At 30.4% G+C, this 14,050-nt stretch overlaps 4 protein-coding genes across 4 annotated transcripts; 3 read left to right on the top strand and 1 right to left on the bottom strand.

The window, feature by feature from the left end:
- Positions 1-150: 150 nt before the first annotated feature.
- TBLA0J00230 (uncharacterized protein) lies at positions 151-1,572 on the bottom strand (the record flags this gene model as incomplete). Its single annotated transcript, XM_004182494.1, has 1 exon — positions 151-1,572. One exon carries the CDS (start codon positions 1,570-1,572, stop codon positions 151-153), a length of 1,422 nt encoding a protein of 473 aa, XP_004182542.1.
- Positions 1,573-2,368: 796 nt separating this feature from the next.
- On the top strand, positions 2,369-10,579 carry TBLA0J00220 (uncharacterized protein; the record flags this gene model as incomplete). The annotated part of the gene is made up of 1 exon (XM_004182493.1): positions 2,369-10,579. The coding sequence occupies one exon, from the start codon at positions 2,369-2,371 to the stop codon at positions 10,577-10,579; it is 8,211 nt and encodes a 2,736-aa protein (XP_004182541.1).
- Positions 10,580-11,364: 785 nt separating this feature from the next.
- On the top strand, positions 11,365-12,009 carry TBLA0J00210 (Rho family protein; the record flags this gene model as incomplete). Its single annotated transcript, XM_004182492.1, has 1 exon — positions 11,365-12,009. The coding sequence occupies one exon, from the start codon at positions 11,365-11,367 to the stop codon at positions 12,007-12,009; it is 645 nt and encodes a 214-aa protein (XP_004182540.1).
- Positions 12,010-12,979: 970 nt separating this feature from the next.
- NUT2 (mediator complex subunit NUT2) lies at positions 12,980-13,447 on the top strand (the record flags this gene model as incomplete). Its single annotated transcript, XM_004182491.1, has 1 exon — positions 12,980-13,447. The coding sequence occupies one exon, from the start codon at positions 12,980-12,982 to the stop codon at positions 13,445-13,447; it is 468 nt and encodes a 155-aa protein (XP_004182539.1).
- Between the last annotated feature and the right edge of the window lie 603 nt (positions 13,448-14,050).

Here is a 14,050-nt window from a genome sequence, read left to right as displayed (position 1 = left end):
TATGGTATTATTAATAAATTATAAAATGTCAAATGAAAATGAAATGTTTATTATATTTTTTTTTATTATTCTATTTAATTTTTTTTTCTTTCAATTTATTTTAGTTATTATTTTTTTAATGATTTTTTTAATTTTTTTTTTTTAAATAGTTTACTTCTTGCCAGCAACTTCCCAGCCCTCAGCACTATCATCGCTGGCGGTTAATTTTGCAGCTTTTCTTTCCAGTTTAGTAGTTTCATCAGTATTTTTGTTAGAAGTGTTAGCATTTTCTTCTTCTTCATCATCATCATCATCTTCGATGCTTAAAGCAGCAAATGAAGAGCTTTGAATCTTTGGTTGATCTGTAGTAGTCTTTTCTTCAGAAGTAGATTTTCTAGAATAAGAAGATTTACGGTCAGTAGACTTGACAGTAGAATTTCTAGCAGCAGCCCAGTCTAATTCTGGTTCTTGTTTCTTTGGTTTGAAATCTCTTCTTTCTCTGGAAGATTCGGTAAAATTGGAACCTCTAGCAGCACCCCAGTCCAAATTTGGTTCTTCTTTCTTTTCTCTTCTTTCTCTTGGTGCAGAAGATTCATTGAAATGAGAACCTCTAGCAGCACTCCAATCCAAGTTTGCTTCTTCTCTTCTTTCTCTTCTTGGGGTTGAGTCGCTGAAATTAGAACCTCTGGCAGCACTCCAATCCAAGTTTGGTTCTTCCCTTCTTTCTCTTCTTGGAGCAGAGTCATTAAAGTTGGAGCCTCTAGCAGCACTCCAATCTAAGTTTGGTTCTTCTCTTCTTTCTCTTCTTGGTGCAGAAGATTCATTGAAATGAGAGCCTCTAGCAGCACTCCAATCCAAGTTTGCTTCTTCTCTTCTTTCCCTTCTTGGTCCAGAATCGTTGAAGTTAGAACCTCTAGCGGCACCCCAGTCCAAATCAGATCTAATAGAAGTTTGACCTGTAGCAAAATTGGAACCTCTGGCAGCACCCCAGTCCAAATCAGATCTAGAAGAACCGAAATCCTTTCTTGGAGCTGCCACAGAAACATAGACAGTTCTTTCATTTAAACTAGAAGCATTGAAACTCAAGACTTTAACCAAATCTTCACGAGTCTTCAATGTGACAAAGGCCATACCTTTTAAACGAATAGGCTCTGTAAAAGTCTTTGGCAATTCCAATTCTACAACGGCACCTTGCTTTTGTAACCCATCTTCAATCCAGGCAGTCATCCCTTCCTCGGAGATATCCCAAGGAATATTGTTGACAATGGCTCTGAATGGAGGGTATTCTGGAATTGGATATTCGGTACGGTCTCTTCTTGAACCACCACCCATGTTTGGAGCACCATTCAAGGCTGGATCTAATCTAGACATCTTACTAGAAGAACCAAACCCACCAGTGTTACCAGAATAACCAGGTCTACGGTTGGAGGCTAACTGGTCCAATGGGATAGTATTAGCTTGGACATTTTCAATTGGGATGTTAATCTTGTCCAAATCCACATCTTCTTCAGCCCAAGATGAACCGAATGTATCATCATTCAGGAATGAATTCAAATCCATCTTGGTAGTAGTTTTCTTCTTTGGAGGAACCATCTTGACTATATTGAAACTTGAATTTTACTAGTGCACAATTTGCTTTGTTATTGTGAATGATAGGCTGAAAACCGATAACACAAAAAAGAAGAGAAAGATATATATATATATATATATATTATAACAGTAATAACACTAAAAATAATAATAATAATAAAAATTACAAAGAAATACATACTATACAAAATATTTACCTATAAATATATATATATATAATATACAACTATCTCTTTTTCTCTTTTCTTGAATCTTTACATATATGTTTAATAATATAATACTAGCGAAAGCTAAGATGAGAAACCATATAATGCTTGAAAAAAATAAGCTCATCTTGGAAAATTTTTCAAAAAAATTCACCAGCTGTGGAATTCCGGGTAACTTTCCTTATTTGGAACTAGGGTTACTAATTCTAACCCTTTACAATAAGTTACACAAACCCTACATTTTGTGACAACCCTCTCGAGGAATCGTTACCATTTTTGGTGAAAATCCCTGGCCTGAGAAATCCCCGAACAGAGCGTCCATCCGAATTCTCACACCATCTGCAATCAGATTCCGCGGACTGCAATTGATGCTCCATGCGGATTCTGGGGAAACTGGAAAGTTTTCTGACAAAGAGCCTTCATGATATTAAGGACAATCTGCTTTTCAAAATGAATAATGACTAGACAATACTTTAATCAATAATCCATCTTTGCATTTCAATAAATTGTACTAGAATTTTAACACTAGAATAATATAAAAATACCCATACACATAACTATACCCGCTCCGTTCCACCCCACATTCCCACATTATGCTGTCTATATCCCTCTTCTATCGAATATCTTATATTCTAATTTGCTCGTTTGTCTGCGTTGCTATTGCTAATCTCTACTGTTGGTACAAGTTTAATATTCATGTAGAGTTCATCAACCTTCTCAACCCTTGTAACTTGACTATCTGTGGGTTGAATGTCAGAGACAAGGTACAAATAGATCTCATACAAATAAATATTTTCAAAAAGCGATTCATTTTTACTGGAGTTACCTTAAAAGATGTAGCATTGAAAAATAAGGACAAGGAAGCTAAAGGTAAGGATGGCAAGGATATTATTGCTGCTGACACTACCAACACTACTAGACCTACAAGTGAAATATCTCAATTGCCTGCTTGGCTAGTGCCTTACCTCCCTAAAATACTTCGATATCTCAACGACTTTATCTTTCTCATCAATGATATTAATATACCCCTGGATAGTGTTTCAAAGGCAAACTGTGGAAAATCTCATTGTTTGTATTCATCTATTATATCGGGAATCATTTCTCCGTTGTATAAGAGGCAAAGGACGGAACTTCCTTCCCAAAATAGTAATTCTGTCCTGGGCGGTAAAATGTTGAAAATGCAGCTGTTAAGGGTATTTTTCAATTGGCAAAAAGTTTTACGTGGTGGGCTTACTACTAGTCATGATGGTAAAGTTTTAATTGATATCTTGGGTAGAAATCTGTTCTTGGATCAAGATTTATTATTAAACGATTTCATATTTTCTACTTCCAGTTTATTAAATTTAGATAACTCAGATATCTTCAAGAATTTCATAATAGAGTTGAAGTTGGGGAATGTAGAATTACCCTTGAGTTTGATATTGAAAAATAATTCTAATGCTTTAAATATTAATGAAAATTTAACTACTGATGGCCATGGAAAATTTTCTCAGGAATCGTATCATAATTTGAAAAAGAATCCTTTACTTGCACCAAATGGTATCCATGAATTTTTCACAGAAGAAGAGATTATTAATGGCGTTCAAAATTTCAAATTAAAATTAATAGAGTTTTCCAAATCTTTAAGATTAATTGATCAAGTACGTTTTACTATGGATAAATTTATAATCAAAGATATTTTAATTACAAAGATTAAAGATTTATCGAATCTAAACAATTTTTTAACTTATCAAATAATGGCAAGTGATATTAATTTGAATATCAGAATATTCGAAAGTGAAATGCCCGGTTTTAATCTATATTATAAAACAAATGATCATCCTTATCAATTAAATTGTAATATTTCAAGGTTCAACTTTTGTTTGGTTACTTTAAGGAAGATGGATAAAACAATTAAGAATTTACAAAAAAATTTATTAAAAATTTTTGAAATCCCGAATATTTTTTTATTTGGACATACTAATTTATTATCTTCCAAATTTTGTGCTTATACGAAAGGTTCCTTCAATAATGCCATATGTAATCTCAAATTCCAAATTTCATCTCCAGTTTTTGATATTAATCTTTTGAATTATTCATTTTACAAATCATTTTGTCAAAATTTAAAGATGTTTAATTCTATCTTTATTGACCCAAATTCAATTGATAATGAAAAAATTCAAAATAAAAATTTATTGAATTTGAAAATTATTTTTTTTTCCATCTTTAAATGTATGTTACCTTTAATTAATTTAGAATTCTCAATTAAAGATCCAAAATTTATGGTAACAGATGATAATTTAATTAATGATTACAATAAAGATATTGATGATAAAGTTGAAAAAAATATGATTATCATTAAATTTTCAGAATTAATATTTCAATATAATTCCAAAAGGTTTGTTAAAAAAAATAATTTTGATCCATCATCAAAGGAACAAATTCATTATTATATTCAAAATAATTTCAACTTATTAAATTTCAAGATTCAACATAGAATCTTTAATATGGAAAAAAATACAAGTACAAGAACAAATATTTTACAATTGAATAATATATCTTTAACTCAATTGATAAATATTAAGCCAAATGTTTTAATGAAATTAGATGGTAATTTAAATACTATTGATATAGATTTATCTGAGTTGAAAACAATGGTAACTTTAAGTAGAATGATTGAAAAAATCGATAAAGAATTATTAAATTTAGATCAAATTTATTTTAAAGATTTATATGAATCCTTTGCAAATAAATTACAAAATAATTCAAAAAATAATTCAATAAATGATAGCTCTTTAGATAAAGATATATCTATAACCGATAGTAAAATGATTTTAAAAGATTTGATTTTCGATTCATTACCCTCATATTTCGATTATGTTAAACTGTCTCTTAATAATATTACTTTGACTCTTGGTGCAAGATCTGTATTTATGCCCAATGAAATTTTCCAAAATTTATCTTCTCAAAGTCCAAAAGATTTAGTTAATGGCAAATTAAGAAAATATCATAATAAAATTAATTCTCTTCAAATATCGTTAACTGGTGATTATACTCAAATTTATAATAAAATAGATACGGAACAACCCAAAATGGTCAAAATTGATAATTCAAATGATACCCAGCTTTCTTCCACCACCTCTTCTATTAATTCTTTAGATAACATTTCTTCAAGTGAATCTACGAAGATAAATCACCTATGGCTATTAAATATTTTAATTGATAATATTATTTCAAGTGTAATATATGAGCCAACTAAGATTTCTTCTTCGGACCAATTAGAATTTAAAACTATATCTAAAATTCAGGTCTTATCAATTAGAATATTTCCAGATATGGATGAATTTTTAACCTCTGATAATAATAGAAATAAAATAATCGTTCAAATAGATAATAAAAAAATTGATGCAGTCTTTTGCTTAGTTAATGCATTTTTAATTATTTCAGGAATTCATACTTTAAACCAAATTTTTGGCTCAATTAATAAATCTACAAAATATGAGCCTTGGGCAAAGACTTATTTAAAAACTTTAAAAGCAAATAAAAAGAAAAAACGCGCAATTTTAAGCTTAATTGATTGGAATGAATTTAAATCTATGGTAGAAATTAGATGTTGTTTTGATATCTTAAGTCAAATATTCTCTATGCCCAATGGATTAAAGACAAAATTTGAAACTATGCAAACGTTTATTAATATTAAGAATTTATCCGAAATAAGTATTTCTGGTGAGTATTTCAGACTATTAACTGAATCACCTACTGTACCAAATTCTTGGGCAAGAATGTTAACTATTTGTAGATACTCTATTAAAGTTGATAAAGAAATGTTGAAAGATCAAATTGCAAACGATTTTAAAAATTATGAAGATATTTTACCTTCTGTTATAATGGAAAATGAATCGTGGCATTTCTCAATACCTTATAAATTTGAAATGTATCAATTATTTGATAATATTACTACAATTGTAAAATCTTTTAAACAAATGTTGTATTCTTTTAAGACTTCGAACAATAATTTAGTCATTTTTCCAACTGTTGTAAAGACCCCATCACTACCAAAAATAAAATTAAAATCGCAAAAAGGTATATTAAGCTTTGATGATGATCCTTTTGAAGCTCAATTAAGCATGATTTTCCAAATCGGTTTAGAAGAGCAACGTTCGAGATTAGCAAAAATTGCAGAATTTAATTTAGCTTCTACACCAAAGAAGAAAGGTAATCAAGAAATTCAGAAGTGTACAAAACCTGTAGATGTCTTTAACAAACTGTGTTGTTTTAGTAAGATGTTTAAAATCAATCATATATCAAATGGATTCACTAAAAACGGTCTTCATAGTAATAAGAGATATGGATCTGCAAAAAGAAAATCGAGAATGGAGAAAAATACAAATAATATTTCTAATGAAAATAAATTACGCAATGATGAGGATCTGGATTATATATCTGAAGAAAATGAAAAAAATTTTATGATATTGTTAGAAAATCTTTCCACTTCCTGGATTAAAAGAATTCAAAGTTATAAGCATAAGGAAAAGGAGCAATTCTTTACTAATTTTCCATATCTTTGGGGTAACATTGATTACTCTAAAATTCCTGACGACCTGAATAAAAAAGTTTTGGATTTCATTACAAGCCCGTTTTTATCAACTTTAATAATTGATTCGATTAATATAGATATATTTAAACCAAAATGTGGTATCAAAAATATTCCCACTTTTATCCATGACGTTGGTAAGGGTGTTCCAAAAGAAACTGAATACTCAATTATGTTTCCAATACATTTGGATGCAAAATTTAGTGAAATTAGATGGCATTTAAAGGATTATCCATTACCCTTTATATATATTCCACCTTTAACTTCAACTCAATATGAATTAAATGAATCAATAAGAATTTATGGGGATTTCATAGTGGCAGAAGATATGATTAAATCAGATCATGAAATCAGAACAGTTTTTGTACCACTAGTACCATCAATTATTGTAGAAAATCAAGATAACTATTATTCATTATTAGTTCCAAGGACAATTACTAGCGTAAAAATATTCACTGACTTAAAATTTGATATCCATTCAAAAGCAACAACGACAGTTACATGGTGCGATTCTTACTCACCAGCCATTCAACAAACAATGCAAACTGTAGACCATTTCTCAAAACCTCCCTTGGATCCATCAAAGAAAACAGGCTTCTGGGATAAAATTAGATATATGTTCCATGCAAGGGTAAAGGTATCTTGGCTAAACCAAGGTAAATTTAATGTGAATTTAAAAGGTTCTAAAAGCCCTTATAAATTAGGTGGTAAGGATGCTGGTTTTATCTTAGGGTTTGCCGGGGATGTGGTTCTAAACTGCAATATGGATAATGATCCAAAAAAGTTCTTATCATGCTCCGCTGATACAGTTCATTTCAGTATACCTAATCATTTTGCTAGACCCTTATTGATTTGGTCAAAGCCAAGTTCAGAAGCTATATTTATTCCAAATAAAGATGATACCAATTTACAGCATTGTGCATCGTATTATTACTTCTTAGAACCAGAAACGAATAAATCTTTAAGGGCAGACATGGCCAAAATGGAAAAGGAATTTATTGAAAAGACAGGTATTAAACTTTCGGGTGGTATGACATTAAGTATTGGTTTTATTTTCGAAAGAACGAATTCTAAAGGTGATAGAACTTTTGATTTTAAACCCCATTATGAAACAAGATTATCTAATCCAATATATATTGAAGATATATCTAAGCATGACTCATATGCTGGTTTTAGAAGTGATTTTATTCATATGTCCTTTACTTTGTTATCAAACTCAGATACGGCATATAATGCTATGCAATTAACACCAAGTGGTGTTCAAACATTTTTAGAATGGTGGCAATCCTTTTCAGGGAATACCAACGCCCGCAGAGGCCCCATTTGGAATACTGACACATTGGCTCCTAAGTTTGGAGTATCCCTTACAACTATGTCTTATCATGCAGATGTCTCACCATTCTTTATATCTAATATTCAAAGTAATGTTGACACGGATTCTATCTTGAAAAGAAACTACTTAGAAGTTACTGAATTTGCAGGGGTAAAAGCAAAAGTTGCAAGATTTGTTATGGACTTGCATCAAAGAAAAGAAGCTGTTACTACTTATAACAAAGAATTAGATCAAAGGAAGACATACTTGCAATTAAAATTTTTAGAAGGTGATTTCAGCATGTTTGGTATTGATGTTAGGTGTCTTATGGCCAAGTTTAATAAGGTTAAGTATATGGAAGAAATTGGGGAAGGTAAATTTGATATATTTGATAATGATATGTCTTGGTATGATCCTACAGATTTCAATGAGGCGTATTTTATCAACGTTGAAAATTATGTACCACATGTTTATATTAGCCCATTACTTTATTCTCCACAATTTTTGTATCAAAAGCGCGCTAGTTATGGGGATGACTTCCAAAGAAATCCTAAGACTTTTGAAAAAATTAAACCTTTTAGAAACGACATATCTCATGATTGTACCTTGGGGTCACAATTAAGTTCTGGTAAGTGTTTAATTAGAAGTAGACTAGCAACTTTGCAAGCATCTGAAGAAGAAGTTAGAGAAGCCATTAAAAAGAATAAAAGTAGTGCTTCGAAGAAATTGCTAAAGGATACAATTGAAGCCGTGAAAAATGTTAATTTGTTATGTGATGATATGGACACATTGTCTAAACAAATAGCTAGTCCTGAATCAGAATATAAATACAATTATCCAATCATCAAATCTTTGTATAAACCAAAAAATGTTAAAGATGGTTTTCAAAATAGATTCTTATTGATGAACATGTTATTGAAATGTAACATAATGAATAGAGACATTCTATACAAGTATTTGAACTATTTTTCTTTACGAAAGGATTTCTATGCTTTTGAAATGCAAAAATCGTTGAGGATTTTTGATGAGATGTTAGAAAAGATAGAAGGATCATTTAAGGACTCGTCTGGACCTAAGTTTGAACAAAAAAAATCTAAGTGTGATTGGGCGTATGAATCAAGTTCTGGAAATACAACGTCTACTGCTTTATTGGAGATTTTCAAAAACGGTATGACTGAAATCTTATGTGGTTGCTCCCATGCCTTCTATTCAGATATGATCGTTGAACTTATTGCCCCTCAAGTCCAATTTATGACTGATATAAAACAAGATAATTGTGTCATTGTTGCTGCTCCAGTTATAAAATTAAAAGCTGTGTCATTTGATTCACGGAGCGAACGAGATGTTACGAACGAAAATGTTATTCTTACTAGGTATGGTTTATATATGGAAGGGGGTAACGTATTTGTTTTCCATAAAGATGAATATCGCAATTTTTTCAGATTATTCTTTGATGATAATCCCTATGGACATAGTAAGAATCAAAAATGGCCACCTTGGTTAGGACTTGAAATCTGTCTGGAGCCTACCCCATTAGAGTCTGAAGCCATGGTAAAAAAACTTTCAATTGTTTTTTTCTTCGATAAGGTTCCACAGGTAGCTACAATCTTGGGCTCTTCAAAACACCTATTGAGAGATAGAATTAGAGGATTTTTACCTGATGTCACTATTACTTCTGATTCAAGGAGTTATATATCAGCATATGATGTGTTTAAGAAACTAATTGTATATTCTGATAGTGAAAATAATGAATTGAACAAAAAAATTGAAAAATTGAAAATTGGTTACGATACAAGCGATTTTACTCAAATGCATTGGACAGCAAATCAACTAAGTTCAAATGTTAAATTGCTAAGAATGCTACAACACGAATTACTGTTTAAGCAGTCTTTGTTAGATGACGCTGGTAAAGTGGATTTAGTTAATATGCATAATGAAAGATTGCTCCAGATGCTAAGGCTTTATATGCTTATGAAAATTTTCAGTGATAGATGTAAAGCCAGAGATGACTTACAACATTTCACAATATGGGATATTAAAGTTAAAAAAATTAACTTACATATGTTAAACAGGGACGGTAGTGCATTTATCAATGCCTTCGTTGATAAGATTGGTTTGGAAAGAACTTCTCATGCATCAGGTGCCAACCAAAATTCTTTGGATATCAAAGATATTGCAATCTATGATGCTGAAAAGAACGTTATTTATCACGAAATTTTACAGAAGTATGAATCCAAGATTGATATACTTAGAAGAAGGAATAATAAACCATCAATAGAGAAGCCGTTGGTGTCTATAACATGGTCACTTGGTAAGCCTGTTGGTGGTATAACATTTGTTCAGCACGCTGAAACATTTATAACTGGCATAGATCTTCATATTGAAGAGGAAAGAATTCGTAAAATCATATCTTGGCTTTATCCAGATGAGATGAATTCTTTGAATAATGATGATGATACCACTGAAACAATTATTTCAAATAGCAAAATATCTAAGTTAGATATAATAGATGAAGAACCTTCAGTTTCTACAGAGTTAAATGAAGAATTGAATGAAATAATTGAGCGTTCTGCTACATATCTGATTGTTAATAAGATGACTTTGAACGGATTTAAACTGTGCATCAGTTACAGAGGTAAAGGTACTATGAGGTTAGCGAACGTGTCAAACTTTATTTTCAAGTTCCCTGCCTTACACTACTCTAACCAAGTTCTTATGTTGTTAGAAATATTTCAACATTTGAAAAAGACAGTTATTAAGGCCATAGTTCATCAATCTGGTAAACTGATCGGGACAAAATTAACTAAATCTGGTAGTTCCCATGCAAGACTTACTTCACCCTTGAGGATTCTTTCCAAAGATCCAGAGAAAGATTCTAGTACTAAGCCGGACCCTAAGGCACAAGCAGAGGTTGCTTAAATTTTCTTACAATTACTATATACCCTTAAAGTACCCACAATGGTTATATTTACTCAAATAGCATGTACTTGAAAATACCTTTAATTGTATTATGCCCGCCTGAACTATTTGCTCATATATATTTTTTATTTATCATATATTTGGTATTACTAATTGCTTACACTAATGTGACGCCAGTTCATTTTTAGTTACCCGCACATCATGATTTTGTGAAATCTATGCTTCTTCTGGAATTTCGGAAACCGCGTTTGAAAATTTCCCAAAGGACAAGCAAGATCGAGAAGAAATTATACCAGGGATGACTTTGAGAAAGTGATAGAATTGCAGATTTGGAAGTAATTTTAGGGTGTTTTGAGGTTGCGAAAGGCTAGCACGAGATTCGATTTTTCTAGGATTAATTCTATCATTAATAGAAGCCTTTTAATTAGTCCTTATATTACCTTTTTATCGATTATAGTTTTCAAAGTTTTATTGTGATCTTGAAAAGTGTCAAATTAGCTACTTGGCAAGTGTTATAATTTAAGAAAACTACCAAGAATCTGATAATTTAGAAAAATCTAGATTAAGTGACAGTATATTATTTGTCAACTTAAATTAAAGAGTCATTAAGAAGCTTAAGCACAGTAATTAGTTATATCATCAAGATTAAGATCTAATTGAACCTTTTAGTTTTGCTTAATAAATAACTCTTCCAACGAAAAAAGAGCAACGTACTGTTAATAAAGAGGCTTGTTAGTTACTCTAGTGCATTAACACAATTTAATATTCTATCAAAAATAAATATAATGTCACAACAAGCAGGTGCCAGTATTAGAAGGAAATTAGTCATTGTCGGGGACGGTGCATGTGGTAAAACATGTCTATTGATTGTTTTTTCTAAAGGTCAATTTCCAGAAGTTTATGTTCCAACAGTGTTTGAAAATTACGTGGCTGATGTCGAAGTCGATGGACGTCGTGTGGAATTAGCGTTATGGGATACTGCTGGTCAAGAAGATTACGATAGATTAAGACCTTTATCCTACCCTGATTCTAATGTTGTGTTAATATGTTTTTCTATTGATATTCCAGATTCATTAGAAAATGTTCAAGAAAAATGGATAGCTGAAGTTTTACATTTCTGTCAAGGCGTACCAATTATTTTGGTTGGCTGCAAAGTTGATTTAAGAAACGATAACCAAGTTCTTGCTGCCTTGCAAGAGCAAGGTCAACAACCAGTAACTACAGCAGAAGGTCAAGAAGTAGCTGATCAAATTGGTGCTACCGGATATTTTGAATGTTCTGCTAAAACTGGTTATGGTGTTAGAGAGGTTTTTGAAGCTGCTACTCAAGCATCTTTGTTAGGTAAGCAAAAGGCAACTGGTAAATCAAAGGACAAGAAAACCAAAAAAAATGGTGAAAAGAAAAAGATGAAGAAGTGTGTTCTATTATAATAAAATTTCTTATGTGACCATTAATATTTCTCTTTCATTCCGCCAACCGCTTCTTTTTTGTTAAACGAGACTTAACTTTGTAATCCTTATTTTTGTTTCCTCTAATAAATATATATACATCGATGCATTATTAATTGTTTTTCCTTCACATGATTGATACTTTTTTTCATCATTTAAAATATTGTTAGTTTGACAAATCCTGATATTTTTTTGAAATCGCTATTTTACTCCCATTTTCTTTCTTTATTTTTTATTCTGTTTCTATTTTTTATATTATCCTAATACTTTTATTTACATTATCCCATTTCACTACTACTATTATAACTATTGTCCCGCGATATTATTTTTTACAATCTACCTTTCTATCTTTATTCTAGGTCCAACTACTTATTTTTTCTTTATCTCTGTCTGATTGCTACTACTACTACTACTACTACTACTGCTACTACTACTACTACTACTACTACTACTAAAACTATTATTATTACTATTATTATTACTATTATTATTACTATTATTACTTTTATTATTATATTTCAAATTATTATTATATTTCAAATTATTTTCAGACTCTCCTCTTCGAAAAATCTTTCAATCCTATAATTATTACTTATTTTATATTGAAAGATTTATTAATAAATAACTTTAGATACTTTAGATTCTTTAAATAATATACTCTTCAAGATTTAAAAATTTTTCCGTCAACAGATGTTATCTTAAAGACACATTGTTATATTGTCTATGTTATTTTTAACTGTAAATATTTCAACTACAATTTACTGGCACACGTAACATTATGTCGAAAAATTTCGGCTCCGGAATATTATAAAATCCATGTTAATATAAATTCAAACGAATATATTATGATATTGTATTTTTTTACGAGAGGTATACTTTATAAGCAACTTATTGAAAATATACTACAATATTCAACCTGTTAATTCAAACATATTGATACTTTAAAATAAAAATGTCGAATGAAAATATAGCACTTAAACAAAATTTAACTGCTTTACAGGAAGATTTAACCAACACTGAACAACAAGTTGCTTCCATTGTTGATTCATTTATTGAATTGGGTGTTTCCGTTTATGATTTTCCTGGAACTAAAGAAGCAGCTCAAGGGATGGTAACAAATTTAAAACGAAATGTTGATAGACTATTAAAATTAAATCAAATTAGTAATGATCCTGAATCTCAGCTACAGAATATAAACATCCCGTTAGAAGTTGTCCAATACATTGAAGATGGTAGAAATCCTGATATTTATACAAGAGAATTTGTAGAAGCAATCCGTCGATCTAATCAATATCAAAGGGCAAAAATGCATGGATTACAACAATTAAGAGACTCACTAGCAGAAAAAATTATCGAAGAATTTCCGGATTTGGATCCAAGTGTTCAAGATATCATAAAGAGAACAACTCCATCCAGTTAAGTTGAACTACTTCCACAAATATCTGTTTTATCTTAGATAAATCCAAATCTATTGATACATTAATGCAAGTGATAGCTTGTATAGTTCAAGTTCTTCATTTGTATTTATCAGATAATTCATAAATAATTGATTATCAATCGGTACAATTCTGCAATGAAAATATATATGAATTGAATAAAAAGCTATTCACCGCTTGATCAAACTTTATTTATGTTAAGTCAATTGCCGGAACTTATACTTTTGATCAATTATTTGATAATATTTATCAGAAAAGACTCAATTTGGTAGATAAAATTAGTATATCGAATTTATGCTATAGAAACAGGCTATCTTTATCATTATTCCGCCACTATCTAATTAATTCTAAGAATACTAGCTCTGGTTCTTCCTATTAGAGTGTAGGTATGCAAGTAATAATTTGCTAATTTTAATTAGAAATTTCCTATTTGATATATGTATCTCTATCAACATTATGATATTCTTGATTTAAGAATATATTACAGTTTTGATCAACTCAATATATGCTACCAGTCTTGCTATCTAATTATCGTTCAGAATTGCCTTACGAGGGGATGCTTCAGCATTTTTTATACGCAGACTAGG

The sequence above is a fragment of the Henningerozyma blattae genome, chromosome 10 (assembly GCF_000315915.1).
Source record: "Henningerozyma blattae CBS 6284 chromosome 10, complete genome".
Classification (NCBI taxonomy): domain Eukaryota; kingdom Fungi; phylum Ascomycota; class Saccharomycetes; order Saccharomycetales; family Saccharomycetaceae; genus Henningerozyma; species Henningerozyma blattae.
Note: the sequence above shows the minus strand (reverse complement) of the source record. Positions and strands in the feature narration are given on the sequence as shown.